This window comes from Rhyacophila brunnea, unplaced genomic scaffold (assembly GCF_057557595.1).
Source record: "Rhyacophila brunnea isolate RB1 unplaced genomic scaffold, BYU_Rbru_1.0 scaffold_11, whole genome shotgun sequence".
Taxonomy (NCBI): domain Eukaryota; kingdom Metazoa; phylum Arthropoda; class Insecta; order Trichoptera; family Rhyacophilidae; genus Rhyacophila; species Rhyacophila brunnea.
The window spans coordinates 24,749,557-24,771,564 of NW_028232763.1; the positions used below are offsets into that span (position 1 = coordinate 24,749,557).

At 33.1% G+C, this 22,008-nt stretch overlaps 1 protein-coding gene across 1 annotated transcript in view; it reads left to right on the top strand.

Moving 5' to 3' along the window:
• LOC147078512 (lipase member I-like) overlaps positions 1–21,537 on the top strand; it is a 44,468-nt gene extending 22,931 nt beyond the window's left edge. Inside the window, exons 2-7 of the mRNA XM_085960182.1 lie at positions 12,919–12,976; positions 13,995–14,247; positions 15,726–15,874; positions 16,423–16,640; positions 19,218–19,383; positions 21,338–21,537. Of these exons, the coding sequence (XP_085816308.1) occupies positions 12,919–12,976; positions 13,995–14,247; positions 15,726–15,874; positions 16,423–16,640; positions 19,218–19,383; positions 21,338–21,422 (929 nt within the window). The 3' untranslated portion in view covers positions 21,423–21,537. The remainder of the gene's footprint in view (positions 1–12,918; positions 12,977–13,994; positions 14,248–15,725; positions 15,875–16,422; positions 16,641–19,217; positions 19,384–21,337) is intronic.
• Positions 21,538–22,008: the final 471 nt, after the last annotated feature.

Below are 22,008 nucleotides of genomic sequence, written 5' to 3' on the forward strand. Positions count from 1 at the left end.
GACACTGTCTGCGAACATTTTACACACCGTTATACGTTTGAGTTTCGCTAGACGCCGCCGCGCCGCCGCCGCGCGACCAGTACGTTCTTGCACTAAAGTAATTTAAAAGCGGTTCCATAGATTATAATAAATATTGCCTGCTCGAAAAATCAGACATCGACCCTAAATTATATTGACCCTTATTAACCCTTCAATTTATACTTGATTAAAAGGAATGCTGGTTCGGGTATCAAATAACCACTACACTTTTTTATATTATCTATCCCATCTAGCTTAATTAATAACTACCACTGTATTAATATTGATATGAGAGGTTGGAACTGTTAATAGCGTAGCACTGCTTTACGATAAGAAGATAGTATTATAAAATCTCTGTATTTGTTTTCATACATCAGATAATAAGTACGTAGATAACATTGTTTACGGAAAAACAGTGATAAAAATATTTCGTGGTTTTTCCTGCAAACGGAAATTGGTACTAAAAATTAAAATAATTAGGTATCACACTTCCTCATATCTGAAGGCGCACGCATTGTGTTTTTTTTTCTCGTCGTTGTCTCATTACTGAGGATCGTGCTCTTCATAATCATTTTATATTATTCTTTCAATTCTCCCCCAGTCATGTCTGTACTCAGCTGAACGGATTACTGACACAAGTAAAAATCCAGTCGCATCCTTCGCAGTTTTATCAGTCCAGTATACGGTTGTTCTTTATCTTCCTCTCGTTGTCGATTAAGCTAGACACGTCACGTTGACATCATGTCAAGGTCAAGTAACCTCATATGTTAGAATCAATGCTGACTGTATTCAGGCCGTGGCACTTAATTGCAAAGTACGATGGCAGTATAAAGTTATTGATTATAATTATTCGAAAGCATTGCGGTAACCTGTTCGCAACAAATGAAAATTTTCGATTGCTTATTTCGTTCAAATTATAACCATTTATTTCAATATGCAACAATCATCATTTATTCTATACCTAAACAGTTTACCATATTACATTCAAAGTATGAGCAATAACTAGCACCAACATCGAAAGTTTCGTGTCACGGCCTGAATATAGTAGGCCTTGGCATGAACCATCAGAACATTAAATATGAAAAACCGACAACCTACAAAAACATTGTGTCCATTACCTGCCATTTATGATACCAAAAACTTGAGATCACGTGACTCAACAATGTTAAATTTACAGGGGGGAAATGGTCTATCACGCGTAAGATTGGTGGTGTGGCATCACTGTAGAACTGATACATTTAAATAGCAACCAAAACGATATTGCACACTTTTTGCCGTAACGCGATCTTACTGTGAGCTTACGCGTGCTCACGTGACCTGATGGTAATGTATTTCTAGCTTTACGCTGCCAACCAAGACCAGCTTCTCGACACCCCGCCTCTGTTTCACATGACAAAAGCTTATTTGGAACGCCTGGCACTCCAAGGGATCCCAATAATAGATATAACGCCCATCTGTCTCAAAATCAATTACTTTTAAGGTTCATGTTTGATCATGGTTCTAACTAATTAATAACATTTTATTTTAATTAATACTATGTCATTCCACTCAATAATTAATTGTCAGTTAACACCATCACACAGCGCTCGAAATGGAAAATTTTACGAACCGGAGCGCTCGATAATTTTACGAAAATATCAACTATATTATACCATACTAGATTAATTGTAAAAGTGATTTATAAAAAAAGTGTGTTATTTTTTTTATTATATGAAATATCTAGCTTAGACGGTCAAATTAATATTTCCACGAGATGGAGCGATAATTTTGTGGATTTTATGAACCGGAACGGCGCACCGATGCGTTCCGGTCCATTTCGAGCCCTGCCATCACAGGTACAAGAGCAATATTATTTATAATCCAGCCCTAGCATGAGCATACAGCTTTCCATTATAATATTATTACAATACAACTATACATAATGTATCTACAATGTACATAGATACCTAGTACCTACTGCACTTAAAATAATTAAAATTGTATAACTCCTGTCCAAAACATACAACAGTGAGTTGTACCTACATCGAATATTGATTTTGTATGTGTATTCATGTAATATGTATGTTTTGTTAATAGGTAGGTGCCTACCAACAACACACAGTGGATATCCAATAATTATTATTGCCCAATTTTCCTAATGACAGCGTTTATCATAAATCAACAAAACTATACAGGATTACTATTTCCGACATATTATTATCCAGATATTGATCGCGTATAATAGTTTGTGTTTAGATTGCTCTGGGGATTGCATTGAATGTATAATATAATATTTAAATTAGGTACTCATTTGGGGCTCAATCACTAACAATGTATCCATAAATATCTAATAAAATAATATCACTTTGCGTGACTCGATAAATTTAATACAAACAAAACAACACAATATAACTACTAGGGTTTGCAATCCCGTGACTTAGTTAGATTTTTAAATCCCGAAAGGCCCGGATTGAAATATGTGTTGTATACAGGGTTTTTCTTATATTAAATAATTACAAGATAAAAAGAACTTTTTATATACCACGTCTTTAAATTTTCTGTTGAACCATATAAACTTAACAATTCTATATATTAATAATTTAGGACAAATAAGGTAACAAATCATTTTTTTTTTGCTATTTTGCAACAAACAAACAAACAAAGTAACGCACGTATATATTAATAATGTAGTTGCTAGGACCCCCCCCCCCAGCAACCAATAATAGTGGATTGGATTACGGTTTTCTTCCGAAATAATTTTTCATACAACACAAAATTAACTGAAAATGAATTCAATTCTACTTAAAGATGGCTAAAAGTATTAAAAGAATAAATTGGCATCGTGTTCTGATACATTCTAAAAGTTTCAAATGTCTAGCTAGTCGGGAAGTTAATTAAAAATCGATTGCAAGATTTTTACTGGATAAACAACCACCAGACAAACAAGAATACGAGCTAAGAAAAACGTGGTAAAAAAGAACGTCGCTGCTCTAAATTTGACATTTCAATACCAGACTATGAAGATGACTGCACTGTATTTTGATTTCGTATGTGGCACTGTTTCGTCTTCGCTTTCATTTGGACACATTCGCTAAGGGCTAAGACACACGAGAACACAAACGCCATTGCTTCAAAGCAGGTCCTATTTGATTCAAAATGTATTCAATTGGAATCGCCTTGCTTGATATTATAACAGAAACATAGAATAATCATTTTTGCTGCGAATTCTTGGCAGATAGCTTTAAAATTGATTAATCTATTTTTTAACCAAATCCTGCAGTTTTTTTTGGTTTTATATGGTTCCTTTTATTGAATAAGAAGCATTATAAGTTGTTTCTCGCCATTCAACTCTGTTATTCAGGCCATTCACCTTTTAAAGAAGAACACTCACGGGTTTACAGTATTGCAAAATAACAGATACTGCCTACTAATTAAAACATATTTGTTTATTAATAATATATAAGATGATTATCCATTACTCGTGCGATGCATGTATAAATGATATACTTTATAATAATAATATTAATAATGTACAAAAATAATGTAGTATTTGCTGTATGTTTTTAATCAGTAGTTGATTGCTCATATTAATGCAATCGCTAGCATATTTTTAATTAATTAAACCAGTTTTTTTATTCAATGAATAATATACAAGGTTTAAAAATGCATTTTTTTATCGAACATACATAATTCGGAACACCTCAAAAACATATGTATTAAAAAAATTACTTAACAAAAGTCCGAATTATGTAGGTACCTACAACCAAAACTAAGTAAGAAAATTAGGTTACAAGAATGAACAGTTAGTAAGTATTAACATTACAATAAAATACATATATATATTATATACATAGACTCTCCGATAATAATCCTAAATTAATAACATATTATATTTATATAAAATTCTGTTAGGTGCTCGTAAGTACCAAGTCGTAACTATAAAATATTTGATAATAATGACGTTTTTATCAGATATCCAGTACTAATTGTTAATGTTCTAATCAGTGACGTCCCTAGATAAAATGCCGCCCCTAGCCAGCGCCAAAATGCCGCCTCATTTTTTTTATACAGTATTTTTATCATCCTTTAATGAGACCAATATCTAAGAAATGTGTTGTACGACATTACTAACAAAATATCAGACTAATTATTCGCAAATCTGCACGTGTCGTTTCTGATCATCAAGGACATCGAAGGGCACCGGAAGTAAACTAGATATCGCGAACCCGATAAAACCAGTGAGCTGATTTTTTCAATGGAAAGATATTTTCGTTATTATTAAGTTAGGTAACTATTTTTCCCTTCGAGTAACTGCCGCCCCCAAGCGACGCTCAATCTGCCTACCCCCACGGGACGTCACTGGTTCTAATCGAATTTAATAAAATTGGAACATTACGGTTGGCAATGCTCCACGGCCATTTCTTTCCAAATGTCCTATGCTACAGCGAAATATAATAGATACTCGTACGTACAATTTACACGACGTAACCAGGGAAAATAAATAGAAGGAAAAGCTTCTACCAAAGTAGATTAACTTACCTTTGTAATCTACGTGGTAGCTCAACGGGACGGAGCGATTCACAGCGGCTTCCTGACGATATGACGATACTTTTTTCCATCTTGAATGATAGATATAAGAATAACTGTGACTATTTAAAAAAACTAAAAGCTATAATTAACATAGGACAATTAAAAAAGAATCTTTGATTGATTTCCATCTGACATAATGCTGGAAATATGTTCAAAATTAATAAATAGGTACTATTCTCTCTCTTCTTGGTCGTGCACTCATGGCTGAGGATCGTGACCACATTTAAATTTCGTCATACTTTGAGCGACCAAGACTTTCCATCCTTCTCGATCTTCCGCTTCTCTCAGGGCAGAATGGATGGTGCCCACAGTCAGCTCTTTCACTTGGTCGCTCCATCGTGCAGACGCTCTTCCTCTGCTTCGCCTTCCCTGGAGGCTACCCAAAACTACCAGTCTCTCCAGGTTGTCCGGTCCGCGCCTGACAATATGTCCAAAAAACTGCAGAATTCTTCTCAGACATATCGTCGAGAGCCGTTCCTTTATCTTCAGTCTCTGGATGATTGACTGGTTCGTCCTGTGCTCCGTCCAAGAAATGCGAAGCATTCGGTGCCAACACCACATCTCAAAGGCATCAATTGCTCTCCGTTCTCTTGCCTTTAGGGTCCACGACTCGACTCCGTATAGAAATATCGAGAACACTAATGTTTGCACAAGCATCATTTTTGTGGCAATCGAAATTCCCCGATCCTTCCATATAGTGGTAAGGCGTGTCATCGCATTTTTTGCAATCTGTGTGCGCCTTCTTATTTCAGCTTCGCATCCGCCCTTTCCACTGATGGTCGATCCAAGATATACAAACTCGTCGACTGTTTCGAGTTTTTGGAGTGTATTTGGTGTTGGTAGAAGGTTGGCCCGATCAACAACCATTAATTTGGTCTTATTTATATTAATAAGGAGGCCGTATTTGCGACTCTCTTCCTCTACCCGGTGTAGCAGCTCTGTGAGTTCTCTTTCATCAGCAGCGATTAGTGTGGTATCATCTGCGAATCTTAAGTTGTTTATTTTCTGGCCACCAATTGTTATTCCGCCTTGCCAATGAGCTAGGGCTCTTCGCATTATATGCTCTACATATATATTGAATAACTGGGGAGATAAAACACATCCCTGACGAACTCCCTTCTCGGTTCGGAAACTCTCAGAAAACGCACTATTTACTCTTACCTTTGTGTGGCTATTGTTATATAATTTTTTGATGAGACAGGTAAGGTGTGATGGAACTCCCATTTCCAGAAGTACCTTCCACATACAGTTCCATCTTACGCATACGAACATACATAATTTTAAAACATCTCATGCATAATATACACACTGAAAAAAATCTTTTTGTAGAAAAACCATGTACCCTTCATGTCATTAATAATTACTAGTTATTACGTCGTAATTAAATAGGATGTCCGTAGCTTAATTGGAAAAGCACACTGGCGCAAATCCAGAGGTTACAGGTTCAATTCCCGTCGGTTGTCGAATTTTTTTCTACAAAAAGATTTTTTCTAGTAAGTGTGTATATGCATGAGCTGTTTTCAAATTATGTACATACTTATGTAAAAAATATATATATAATTTTACATTCTCAAATCTTGTGTCTTATTCGTTGCATTAAAAAAATAGTTTATTAAATACCTACCTATTTCTAAGCATGTTTTTTAATATTTTCTCAGATTTAGATGTAGATAGCTAGTAACTTCGATTGTCTACTTTAATGTTACCACATTTCAAAGCAATGAGAATTTACTACAATGTAAATATTTCTTATCTTAAAATATTGTTTAACACTGATAAAGTACCCATTAAAACTTGTCAGCAACACAAAAATACGAATAATGGTACAAAAAAAAGTATTATACCAATTTGGTTAGAATATTTAGATTTTTTGATGTTATGGATATAATAATGTTAAAATAATTATCTATTATCTATGGGACACTAATGTATTTTTAAACGCTTACGATAACACAGCGACGTCTTTTCTTTATGACCCAAACGAGTCTATAATAATAATATTGAAGAGTAAAACTCATTAATAATTAACAAATACATTGCAAAATATTCTGTTTTAAGTACATCATTAAACATGGCATTTATAAAGCAGTCAACTGATGTAATTAATCTCATATAAGTGAAAAAACTCGAAAATAATATTATATCCCCTCTAATAATTAGGGATTGCAATACCGGTATTTCAAAACCGATATTCAATTATTTATCGATACCGAAATACCGGTTTCAAAAATCCGAAATACCGGTATTTTCAGTATTAAGAAAGCACACACGTTTATGTTTTCGGAAATGAATAAATTGTTATTTTTTCAATATTTACCATTGTTTTGTATGTTAAATATCGTATATAAGTTTTATGCCATAACGCAAATATATTGTCTGACACCAACAAAAGTTACATAATATTAAAACAAACTCCCTAAAATATACAAATATACTCCCTTGTTGCGATCAATTAACATGTTTCTAAAAAGAAAACATTCGTACCAAATATATTCTATAACTATTGATCCAACGTTGATAGTACATCAAACAAACGTTGAATTTGAGAGAGATTTTCCTGTACCCGGACTAGTATTTGTAAAAATTAGTAGTTCTAAAATATTATGATCTATACATATTTATAAAGGTCAACATAATAAATGTACGTAGATTGCAAAAAAATAGTATTTTAAATAGATTTTAATAGTTATATTTATTGATAGGTACTTCTTTTTTTCAAGAATTAGTTTTGACGAATTCCGATATTAATACCGGTAGTCAATAAAAATACCGAAATACCGGTTTCAAAAATCCAAAATACCGGTATTTTCGGTATTAAGAAAGCATACACGTATATGTTATTTTTTTTTTCATTACTTACCTACTACTGTATTGTATATTAAATTAAGTTTTATCCTGCCAAAACGGAAATATATTGACTGGAAACCAATAAAAGCTAAATAATATTAAAACAAAATCCCTCAAATACACCTATAGAATTGTCGCGATGAATTAACATATTTCGAAAAAGAAAACATTCGTGGCAAATATTTCCAATTATTCTATAACTATTATAATTGATACAACGTTTATAGAACATGCATCGAACGTTGAATTTCACAGAGATTTTTCTGTACCCGAGACTTATATCTAGTATTTGTAAAAAATTACAGTTCTAAAAGTCAACATAAAAAATGTAGGTATGTACTTTATTAGGTTGCTATAAATAGTATTTTAAATAAATTGTAATAGTTATATTTATTCATAGGTACTTCTTTTTTCAAAGATTTGTTTTGTCGAATACCGGTATTAATACCGGTATTAATACCGGTATTCAATAAGAAATACCGAAATACCGGTATTGATATATTTATTCGGTATTTCAATCTTTATTAGTACTTACCATATTATATGTGAAAATAATCATTGCATTTGCGAATTCACCGGCATCATCATTTTAACATGTCTCTATTTTGTTTATAAATAGTTTACTGCAAAATAAATAACAAATTTATTTTATCATTGAATACGTTGTCTTGATCAGCTTAACTAGATCATTGAACTGCAGATATTAGAAAATCCATTGGCGTAGATACCTATTATCGTTATAAGAACAAATTTTCAATGACATTTTTTTTATAACTGACTACAATTTTCACGTTTATTGAAATATGGCCATGGTGTGAAGAAAGAAGATGAAACACCTCGTCACTTGAATTCAGAATAATATTTTTTTCATTTTTACAGGACCCATCTTTGAAACAGCTAGCAATAGATATGTACGCTTCGCATTATATTTTTGTAACACTTGCTGAAAAAATCGATGTAAAAAAATTGATTCTGAATGTTTCAAAAAAGTATTCTACAAATACAAATATATTATGTAAAATATGACTTCAAGCGACTCAATAGATAGGTATTTAAAATTAGTTAATATGCTAATAAGATGGTATAAAATCGTGACGTTACGAGAATCATCCAAATAAATATTGTTAATTAACGGGTGGATTTCTACTTCAAATTCAATTCCTTTATTTTACAGATACCTTATTATAATTTGTTATATTAAACCTATACTTACTCAAAAGAAACATCTCTGAAACATTACTCTACTCTGCTAAGCTAATTTAAAAAAAATCTAAACGTCATTATTTATAATCTAGATACATAATAATAATAATATTATGAAATCATGTATATTAAAAATAGTATCCATATAAATTTAATTGATCGGTGAATCATTGGGTCACTAATACCACATGAAGAAGACACAATAGTAGAAAAGGTGTATGACGTCTTTAGAATTCAATAAAACTATTCTGACTTAAACTATCGACGAAAATGATCGCTGATGAAAAATAAAATAAAAACCATAAATAAATCACATCCTTATTATTTTTTTACACGCATGTATCTGCTTGAGTAGTTATATTATTATGGGCATTTGTGTAATAAGTTAGTTTATTCTCAATTTGTGAAAAATAGGTACGATCTTTTTAGGTTCCTATTTTGATATAATATAATAATTATTAGGGTCAATTCTCGATGAGAAAAGACCTCGCTCACCGTAAAATGCCGCAAACTTTTTGAAAGCTGAGAAATTTTCGAAGCTCTTCCATTTCAACCGACATATTATGGGGATACTCCCAGAGGATGTGATCGGCATCCTGCAATTCGCTACATAAGCAAGTCGAAGATTCTATTAGGCCAAGCTTGTAGAGCTTGGAGATAAAAGTCCAATGGTCTGAAGTCAGTCTGGTTATCTTCATGCGCCACTGTATATTTGGAAAAAAACACTTTACGTCACTTTATTTTTGATACTGTAAAATTCAGGGTTTCCCAAACTATGTCCCGCGACCATTTGGAAGGGTTTTATACACTGCAACACATTTAAAAATCTTCTACTAAGTAGATAGTAAATCATTATTCATAGGATGTTTTATCACATTTGAATGGACAAAGACATAGCATATAATCAGTAGGTATCTGAGAGAATTATCTTCAATTGTGGTATTCGTGCCCATTTTTTGAATAATAAAATGCCTAATTCTTGTCAACTTTGGGATCACAAAGGTTATAAATATATGTTTTTATCGTAAATATGTCACTATACAATGTTAACAACAATTTTACTAAAGGTTTTTCTAAATGCGTTTCAAAATTAAAAAATCTTAACACCACTGCACATGGATGTACTTACTGAAATATTATTATATATTCTAAAACATTAGATCGAGAGGTTTAAAAAAATACTATTTTATGTAATAAAAATACTTTATACAGTCATCAATACAGTTTAAAATAAATATAAAGGATAATAAGGCTTCAAAATTATATAAATAGATTATCTACAACGTTTAAAGAATGTCCAGGCTTATGCTCTGAAAATACCATAAAATCTCCATTTTGACCTACGTGGCGCAGCGCAAGTGACTATGAAAATCGAATTGATTTAATTAGTGACTGATTTGAAACAAAAATACAAAGATCAGCCTTTAAATGATTTCTGAGCGAGTTTGACAGAAGAGTACCCCAATTTTTCAAAACAAGCTATTATTTTTTTACTTCTGTTTTCTACAACCTATTTTTTATGCGAATCGTGATTTTCTTTTTATGTTGCAACGAAGTCAAAGTGAAGGAACAGGCTCGACGCCACACCAAAGAATGCAACTTACCAATATTATGCCTGATATCAAGAAGATATGCAATTCAAGGACTCAAAATCATCAATCATTAAGTGCTTTATTTATTTATATTTGTATGTTTATATTATATTATAGTTTTATATTTAAAAATAATTACTAAATAAATAATGTGTTTTAATAATATTTTTTTTAAATGTTTACTAGTAGGAATTACCCAATCTAAAAAATAAGCTTAAAATTTCAGCTTTGCGAAGTGTTTTTGTTTTTGAATTTTGTTTTCTTGGCATTATTTTTGGATTTTGGATAGGTAGGTACCTACTCAAAACTTGTCTTAGGATGGTGCCTCTTAATCCGCCACTGCATAAAACGTACCTAAGTGCTATTTAGTAGCCAACTGTATCACATGCATCGTAAATAGTTTCGTCAACATTATATTATTATTGTTTTAATAATAAATGTATATCTATTAATTATTATGATACTGATAGTACCTGATGATCCAGCATTTTCTGAAAAGCTGCATAATCGATATTTTTTGAACAATTTTCGTATAAAACGAGAGCACATCTTCTCAGACGATACAGTACAGTCTTCAGTTCTGTGGTAAAGATTACTAACAGAATCATCAAGATGGCTCGTCTTAGCTTCTTCTTCTTCTTCCTTGCGTTTTTCCTGTGCGTAACTTGTGTCCCAGTCGACGACGACAGAATCTTGCCAAGGTTTCAAGCTCGTTCAGAAGATTCCTATGCATTTCCTATCGCAGACGATTTCAGTAAGTCATTTAAGTGATTCTTTTCCCTAAAACTCAACAATTTGAAATACCTCAACATACACATTCATAATTTATTATTTTCTTCTCACCTGGCTAATAACTTGATCGACCCAATTATTAATAGACCAGACAGTTTCGTCTGCGTTGGTATATAAATAATTTATGAGAATTTTGGGATGAATAAAGATACTTACCTAAATTGTGTATATTTAATTATTTCGGTGTTATTATGTATTTAAGTATTTATATAAAATTTATGTTGTGTATTTTGTATAATATTTTAAAAAAAAATATCGGTGTGTGTACTTATGTACGTGCGTTAGAAGTTATACTTCTTTGGCCTAACAAAACTTGTGATAACCTAGATTCTTCGACTAGCTTTTAATTATCTTGTTAAATTATACACTATAGAAAAAGGATCGCTTATTGGAACGCCGTTGGTTTATGTCTATACACTTTAACTTATATTACTAAATTATATAATGGTTTGTCATTGCTTTTATTTTTAAAGTACCAAATGTCAATCTGACGTTTAATCGTTTGTTTACCCATGTAAGGAATTGCAAATGGCCGACAATAATAAATTCGTTTCCTGGGCAACGGAACAATTATTGCCTATTTAATTTGAATGACCACGTTTATATGCATACCTAATTATCTACTTACAGCATTCATATCTTTCGTGCTTTCTTATTTACAGTAATTGTTTAGTATTTGATTGATTGTATCTCCATACACAGTTCGTATTATTTCTAAACACATTCAACTATAATTTGTATTGTTATTCTAGCAAAATACCTACCAGTCTAAATTCAGTACCTAGGTATTTAACTCTCGTAAAGTCGTCACGTTTCGTTTCGTTAATATTATTATTATAATCGATATACATTCACAATACCCAAATTTAATAACTTTCATTTTAATATGTAGATAGGTATTCATACCACGTTAAAATGTATGAAGAAAGATGATATTATTACCGCGTGTACGTATACTATTTATGTATTCATATTATGAAACATCAACTATATTATTATAGCTACGAAACCTATCATTAATATAAAATACAAAGTAGGTACTATTGTATGTTTAGTTGTCTATTCCTTCCGATTTTGAATTGTTCGATTTTAATTTGACGTTCTTTTGTTTGTCTTTTACTTCTGTCAGAATTATTATTTTAATTTGACATAGGTATTGTAGGTATCGTGATATTAAAAAAAAATAGATAAGTACCGTATTATTATCGTGTTAAGGGCGATGCTTCTATATCCCAGAGGCACCTAACGGATAAATTTGAAACTTGCAATTTGAGACATTTTTGGATAATTTATATATTAAGGAGATCCTTATATACCAGCAGAGGCACCTAGCGAAAAAAATACGAAGCTTACAATTTGAGACATTTTTTTGATTATTTACAATTTCAACTGTATTAATTAATAAATATGTATCTGAAAACATTAAAAAGATTTATTTTTTCTAGTCAAAGATAAACTTACAATTATTGTAAAAAAAATGTGAATTTGTTACATATTTTATGTCACGAGTTACGTTATTATTACATTATATTTTATGGTCATATTTATTATTAAAATTTAGTTCATTAAGTTTTCAATTTTTCCTCGTAAAGATTTTTGACTAATTCACAGTTAATATTTTTTATATTTATTTTAAGAAACATCGATTTTTATAAAAAAAATAAATGTGTATAACTTGAAATCCTTTTTTATATATAGTGGTGTATAGTTGAAATTATTAAAAAATGTCTCAAATTGCAAGCTTCGTATTTTTCCGCCAGGTGCCTCTGGTAGGTAGAAGCATCGTCCTTAAGTACGATAAATATAATATATCTATAACCGACACAACCTCGTGCAAGACCGGGTATGTCAGCTAATAAAGTCAGAATCAAAATTCACAGATTTTTTTTATTTTCAGGAGTTTACTCACACCGGGATAACACAGTCGAAGATGTTTACCTTAGATTTTACAATGGGTAAGTTTGTATTAATTTTAAACTATTTGTAAATAATTATTATCATAGATTTAAGAGTGTTGTAAAAATATCTGAGAATCGTACCAACCCTAAAAGCTCTAATTTTTCTGAATCAATTTGGGTAACTGTGCCACAGTTGCCCGCATGAGATTTTATAACTTTCTTTTTAGACCAAACCAAACCTAAAATACCTTAACCAAACCTAACCTACCCCAACCTAATAATTATATCCTAATATAATGTTAGTTTGTGATAATGATGCATCAAAGTGTATGAAAATTTCAAATTTTAAATTAACAATTATTGGATCGAAAAGCATCATCTGCGCCGACAGAAAAAGGTATTTAATATAATTGTCTACATGGAATCAACTGTTTTCATTAAAAAAAATCATAAAACCCCATGCGGGCATCTGTTGCACAATTACCTAATTTAATAATTATTCCAGTTTCAATAAATAAATAAAATTAAGATTTGAATGTTTCTTCACTATATCGAACTATAATAATATTCTATTAACGACAAGTGGTGAAGGAAAGAATATAAAAAATGAGATTTAATACATTTTACTGACCATTTTTGTCTTAAATAATTAATTGGCTAAAAATATTAAAAACATATTTTTAATTCAAAAACAAATGTACAATAAAAAAACTATTATATAAAGTGTGTTATTTGAATGAATTCATATTTTCATTCAATATTATTTTATGATTATTTTTTTATAATAGATAAGTGTTTTCGAGTGCCATAGAAAGTTTTTAATGACTAATAGTTTTAATGTTTTATTTAGAAAACATCAATGTATCACAAAATGTAAATGTGTAACTTGAAATCCTTTTTATTTATATCAATTTGAGCTTTGACACTGTGGTCGCATCAAAGCTCGATTCTACATTGGTTCTAGACTTCTAGTATGATTTTGTATCATGGTGTTTTCACCAGTGTTTCTATTGCTTATGGTATTGTAGACAAACTGCCACCGTTGTAATGAATGAATATCTGTTTCTTTTTGCAGAACCACGACTAAACAATACGTAGATATTAGGCTACAACGTTCAGGGGAGCTTCTTCAGCAAGAAGGTTTCAGAAAAGATAATCCAACTGTCTTGTACATACATGGCTACCAAGAAACAGCCGAGCAAGAGAGTGTCAACGTTGTGGTCTCGTCATACTTGGAAAACCGTCGCGAATACAATGTGATCCTCCTCGACTGGTCCAACATGGCATTCGGATCATACTTTATAAACTCTGCACCTAACACGAAAAAGGTGAGCGACATTTTATCATTTCTATACTGCCATATTATCCTTTGATACCGTTTATTGACACCTTGGCTTAAAATGCCTGTTCCAATAAAATGCAGGAAACTCCTACAGTATATTTTCGATTAACGTCAAATCTACCCAATATGTGAATGCCATATTTTTTTCAATAGAATCATTATCCTAATCTAAAAAAAATATCAACAAGAGTGTAATACTACTAGGGACATATAGCGACAAAATAGTACGAATCATGTACGTTAATACAGGTTTATTCAATTCAATTATATTATATGGGTATAATATGAGACACCAAGGCCAAACGGCCTTTTATCCTCGTCATCTGTGGTACTCGTGTTTGTATACCTATTAACGAAGGGCGCATGGCCCTTCGTTGTGGGTCTGAAGGAAAAAAAAGAAAAAGAACTGGGGGAAATACAGTTTACTCATAATTTACATTTTTAAATATTGTATACGTACCTAGGTACTTACTTACAAATCAAATATATTAAATCAAAATATATTAAAATAAAATAAATATTTATTTTAATTAAAAGATAAACTTACAATTTAAACCTTTATAAAATGTGCATTCGGTACTTTCGAATGTGACAACGATCTTTTGCGAAATTCAAATGATTTCGGCCAATTTCTACTCTATATACGTAGTTTTGTATTTACAGTTATTGTCCGAGCCTTTTCTAATCACATTTTTAAATAAAGTTCAAAATGATTTTATTTGACCCTACCTACTTATCAATTGTGAAATATTGTATTTCTATTGGACGAGACAGTTAAAAAAATTAACAACCCTGAGTGGCACGAATGTTGCACCAGCCTGGTGCAACATTCAACTCGATGAGGAATGTCTGGGATTCACAATTGTACTCGGTCAAAACCAAATGCCGCCTATTCGACGCTTGCATTCTGACGGTGCTGCTTTACGGTAGCGAATCATGGCACCTTACGAAGGTTCAGAGCAACCGTATACTGAGCTTCGAAAACAGATGTTTGCGACGAATACTGGGTGTGCGGTGGTATGACTTTAGGAGCAACGAGGAGATAAGAGAACGCACCAAGCGGCCTCTCATCACGCTGAAAGTGAAGAGGCGACGTTGGACCTGGCTCGGCCACGTGCTGCGGATGCCAGAAGAGAACTTCAACCTGGCTTGCCTATTCTTCAAGCCGACCGGATTCCGGCGTCCTGGAAGGCCGCTAAATACAATCTACAGAGTGTATACGGCGGAGCTACGGGATGCTGGTTTGACCTGGAACGAAGCAAGAAGACTGGCGAGCGACAGGGATTCTTGGAGGCGCCACGTGGTGTCCATATGCTCCAGTTAAGGGGCGGATATGGCAAAAGAAGAAGAAGTGTGGCACTTTAGATAATATTATGTTATTATTATAAACTGGTCCTAACTCAACAAATGTTGCACGCCACAGATCCAACATGTTATTGATGTACGTACTTATTGTATTTTTAGGTAGCACATGCCGCCGCAGCTGAAATCAAGAAATTGGTTGACATGGGATATTCACTCGAGCATTTGCACATCGTTGGACACTCACTAGGAGGACAGATCGGCGGATTCATTGGCAAGGAACTTCAAATCTTTGGTTTGACACCCACGAGGTAAACACATTTGAATAAGCGCTAATGTAAATATTTGTACGGAAATGGCCCGAGTTAGACTTTAGACTCTTTAGTTAGATCAGGATCAATAATAATTCTAATCCTGAAAACCCTGGATCAAACGTGCATTGAAAAAATCCCATATGAATTTTGCCAGACACATGATTCAAACCAGGGAACTCATTTCTGTGATTCAAACCCACAACTGACGAACTGCCACTACTCCATCGGTGGAGTCGATAATAACGTCATATTAAGGACTCATGATACGGATTTCTATGGATATGGCAATGTTCTATCCATCTATTTGTCTATAACAGTATCTATATATTATAATTATTAGATACTTACTATTATAACTAATAAATTTTGAACACCAGTATTATCAACAATCCATAGTAATAAAGAAATACATGTAGACATATTAAATGTATATAGCTAAAATAAAAGTTTCAGGCGTAGTTTCAACGTAGTCGTTTTTTTCAATCTACTTTTCTTATTTCGCTATTATAATTTATTATAATAATTTTCTTTTTATTCCCTAACAGGATTAGCGCTCTAGACCCTGCCTTTCCCGAATTCTACCCCGGATTCTTGTTCGGCCACATTTCATCCACCGACGCAAAGTTTGTAGATATAATTCACACAGACGCCGGCGGTTATGGAGCCCCAACACACACCGGAACTGTTGATTTCTGGCCCAACGGAGGAACTGCCAAGCAGCCAGGTTGCCCCAAGTTCACGCCGATCCCTCTTTCTGATGACGGTAAATAATTATTGCCTAAATTTATTTGCTTATTAATATCACGTAGGTAAATCTCTCTCACAAAAATTCTCTCAAACCGTCTGCAAAATGTACTAGACGAGAACCAACCGAGAGAACAAGCCGGATTTAGAGGAGGATACAGCACTATGGACCATATCCAAGTCGTCAGAGAAATCATAGAGCGGTACCAGGAATACAAACTGCCACTATGCATGGGTTTTATAGACTATGAGAAGGCGTTTGATTCGATAAAGAAATGTTCAATACTCGACGCACTCAGAAAACAAGGAATCCCTGGAAGCTATATAAATATTTTCAATAATATATACAGTAGCGCAACAGCATCTGTAAATCTCCATAAACCATCGCGCAGATTTCCTATCAGCAAAGGAGTCCGACAAGGTGATACAATCTCACCTAAACTATTTACAGCTACCCTTGAAGACTTATTCAGGCAACTTGACTGGAATGACAAAGGGATCCCCATAAATGGAGAATACCTGAGTCATCTGCGCTTTGCCGATGACATAGTAATTTTCTCGCAAGACTCAGAAGACCTCCAAAGCAGAATGCAGGAACTCGCTGAAGTAAGCAACAAAGTAGGTTTGAAAATAAATGTAACAAAGACGAAAGTCATGTTCAACTGCTTTGCAGGCCAAAAAGAGATCCTCATCAATGGCACTCAGCTCGAACAGGTGAAAAGCTACATCTATCTGGGACAACAAGTATCTATAGATGGATGTATATTTGATGAAATTGTTCGCAGAGTAAAGCTAGGCTGGAGTGCTTTTGGCCGCCTGAATAATGTCTTCAAAAGTGACCTTCCACTGTGCCTAAAGCGCAAAGTGTTCAACCAGTGTGTGCTTCCCGTGATGACATATGCGTGTGAAACATGGACCCTAAGTAAAAGAGAGATCCAGAAACTTAGAGTAGCACAACGTGGTATGGAGAGGTGCATGCTGGGCATAACGCGAAAGGACAAAAAGAGGAATGAGTGGATAAGGAAGCAGACAAGGGTTTGCCATGTAATAGAGTTTATTAAAAGCCTTAAATGGAGATGGGCTGGACACATAGCTCGAAGAAGAGACAATCGTTGGACAAATCTAGTCATCCAGTGGTATCCAAGAAGTACAAAACGTCCACAAGGTAGACCTAGAGGCCGCTGGATCGATGAAATGATAAAGTTCTGCGGAAGTACGTGGCAACGCAATGCACAGGACCGAGAGAAGTGGAAGCAACTTGAAGAGGCCTTCATCCAGCAGTGGATAGATTCAGGCTGATGATGATGATGAAATCTCGTAAGTCTCTCAACTGATGTACTTGTCAAATATTTTCCCATGGTTTTCTGTAAATATCATGGGATGACGACTAATTTCATGACTTGAGCATGAATATTTCCCAAGTGCGCTAATAATAATTATTCACTTGAGCGCATAAGCGCTAGTGGTTCTACAGCTGCACAAGTATTGGTATATTTGTCAAGTACACCACTTATGGGATTCTGCCTTAACATAGGTACATAATGATCAATTGTGCAAAACGCATGGATGGTTAAAATCTCGATCTCTCGAGCTTCTTTACGAGCTGTTTGTTGGCGAATTTATAATCTGCCTGTAAAGTCGCCCAGTGTAATCAGCGAACAAGCAGGCTGTAAACACTCTACCGAGAAAACTTGAAAGCCGGACAACTTTACACGCTACACGCCGGCGTGTGGGCCTACTGCGTCTGCGCAGTAGAGTGCAGTAGCAACCTCCCGGTAAAAAAACGAACTACGTTCTGTCAAAATAGTCCCTGGCTTGTGGCTTCTCAGCGAATGGAAAGTTTTGTGTGTAATCATCAAATCGCAGTAGCTGAATCGCCCGCTTTTAAATTCGCCAACAAACAGCTCATAAAGAAGCTCAATGTAATTGACGCTTTACCATTTGATGGCTTTATGTCTTGGGCTAATATTTTATTAAAATTAACCTAATTCTAATATATTTTTATTCAGTCTTTTACCATAATAATTAATGTTTTACAGTAATCTTCTTTTTGTTTAAAAAATCACATATTAATTAATGAAAATCTAATAATTTTAACATTGCAGAATTAACAGAATATTTTTATATATTATATTACTTGATATTCACTACTAAATATGAAAAGTAGGTAGGTCTTTAAATTTTAAGTCTATAATATTATTATGTTTAATTCACATAGTAAATTTTAAAAAGTAAACAATGTATATTTTAAAAATGTCCTAGTTCATCAAGTTTACTTTGTGAATGAACACACATGTCTTCCCCATTACATAATTTTCATATGTGGTGAATACCTAATGAAAGATGATAATTTTTTTTAAATTATCTTCAAAATTGTTTACATAAAACTCACTGTTATCCGTTGTTCCTTATGCCTGAGGATCGGTAGCTCTCCTCTAGGGAGCAGTGCGGTATTCTGAATTATCAGTCTCCATTTTATGATGTCTACAAGATGTATTTCAGCGATTTTTTTCTTTAAAAACCTCACATCATAAGCACATTCCTTTTGTCTTAATAATATTCAGTTTAAATGTAAACAAACGTTTTTCATCAACAGATTTGTGCAGTCACTGGAGGTCATGGAGATTCTGGGCCGAGTCTGTCAAAACACCTGAAGCATTCCCAGCAGTCCGCAACACATCATACAGGAAATTCAAGAAAGAAAATACATCAGCTAATGATGGAAGTTCCACCGTTTACATGGGATTCCATGCTGATGCAAGGTAATCATTACATATATTATGAAGACAAACGTGAAATAATTGACCCAATACAAGCTATTGTATATATTTAAACGCCCACGGAGGCCGCGCGGCATAAGCGTTGGACTATCATGCCGTGGGTCCCAGGTTCGAATCCTGGGTCTGGCAAGTACACATATTGTTTTTCAATATGTGTGTGAGTCAAGGTATGGACCTAATAGGTTGAGCAAGTGGCTGACATCCATTTCTCGTAAAAACAAAATCTGTTAATACAAACCTCTACTCTGTGGAGGCCCATATGATCCTATTAGGATCGGACATGGTCGAAGAAGAAGACAAGCTATTGATGTACTTATTCAGAACCGTCGGTTATAGTCGTATGTGTACATGGTACACTTCAATAATTTGAATTTTGTTTATATTCAGACTGGCATCATACTACATATTTTATAATACCTGTTGCAAATCAAGCATCATTTTAACAAAATCAAATATACCGAAATAGCAATAACACACTTATAATATAATATATAATATAATATAATCCTTCTTGAGCTCATTTTTAGTTTTTTTCACTGTTGAGAACGTATATTCAATAAGACAAATCTGACAGCTGTTTTGGTCTCGCGCTCTCCATAGTATAATGGCGGATAAGCTTCTGTGGCGTGCCGACATAACGACCAAAACAATTATGCCACAGAAAATAAATCTCTATTGTAAAATATCTATAATTATTTGAGCGATAAGACTTTGTGGCATGATACATATCGATTTATAGAAAAAACCTACATTCAAATGTCAAAAATCGTAAAGTTGGCGCTTGAGCTCCTTTGGCACTCGGCGCCTCATATATTATTAAGATAAATGACATAATGGAACATAATAATTATTAAGTTGGGTCATTTGAATAAATGGTAAATATTCTTTTAAAAAACAAAAACATATTTTAAGACTTCGCAATCTATATTCGTAGGTAGATACATTGTAGATATTATACTCGATTCCTTCTTGATATTGAAGAAAAACCTTTATACATAATATAGAAAAATGTTATTGACACTGATAATTAGGTTACTAGACTAGTGATTAAAGCAGATTAATTTATGGCAAGTTTCATACTATGAATCATCATTATTTAAATTTATAGTAAATTCACTGTAAATAAGTAACTAAAGCATCAACAGCAGACCACCATTGACGTATTATATTTTACCAACAATGTATTGAACGGCGCCAATATAGAGAAGATTAACTTTTGTCCATATTACCAATGCCACAAAAACGCAAAAAGAGTTGAATAAAGCCAAATTCAATACATTCTGCCTCATAATATAAATAATTACAAGATAAAAAGAACTTTTTATATACAACGTTTTTAAATTTTCTGTTGAATCATATAAACTTGACATGCTAGCTTAAACGATCAAAAAAATTTGTACTTGATAGAAATAATACTGAAATGTGATTTCCATAGTAATGCACGTATATATTAATAATTTAGTTGCTAGGACCATCCGCTTAGCAACCAATAATGGTGTCGAAATAACTTTTCATACAAAACAGAATTAACTGAAAATGAATTCAATTCTACTCAAAGATGGCTAAAAGTATTATAAAAATGCATTGGAATTGTGTTCTGATATATTCTAAAAGTTTCAAATGTCTAGCTAGTCGGGAAGTTAGTTAAAAATCAATTGCAAGATTTATACCGGACAAAGGACCACCAGAAAAAGAACCACCGGACAAATAAGAATACGAGCTAAGAAAAACGTTGTAATTGTAATAAAATGCATAAGTATTTATATCAGGATAAAGCATAAATATTCGAAAACGGTTTTGATACAATGTATTTGTTCATTTATTCACTAACCAATGTATCTCAGTCTGAATTAGGGCTAGGCAAAAGAGATCCCTCCATTATTACGAGAACATTATAAACAGACACTTAAAACATTTTCTGTTTTGTTTGTTACAGCTCAATCGGTGATTACTACCTCACCACCAATAGTGCTTCTCCTTTCGGTAAAGGAACTGAAGGAACCTTCTATCAGAAGAAGTAAATAATTTCAAATCTCAAGAATTTTATGTAAAGTTATTTATTCATAGATAATATGACTGAAATGTGTCCTATTTATTATTTATTTTATTTTGGTGAAACTACCAATAAATTTTATGAAATAAATTTAAATCTTATAATTTTACTCGATCAGGAGATCATTCCCTTACTGCAGTGTTTCCTAAAATGTGGTACGCGTACCCCCTGGGGTACAGGAAGAGTTCAAGTAAGTGAAGTAGAAGGAGTGTACCTGAACATCATTCTGGTTACAAATGCAACATGTGTATCCATCCAGTTTTAACAGAGAAAGTTCTGAAATACATCTTGCCTTTTCTAACTTCATAATATCTATATGAAGTTGGTTTTTCAACATTTGTAGACAGTGAGTCAAAAAAAGGCACAGGCTTTTGGATGTGGAGCCGCATCTCAGATTAAAATTAACGAGGGAACCAAATTATGATGATCTGTCTCAACTTAAACAATTTTTTTATCCTTCTCATTGATTATAATGAATGTTATTTATAATATAACTTTTAAGTACTTATATTTTATTACTCATGAATGAATTTTATTTTTCGTTTATTATTATT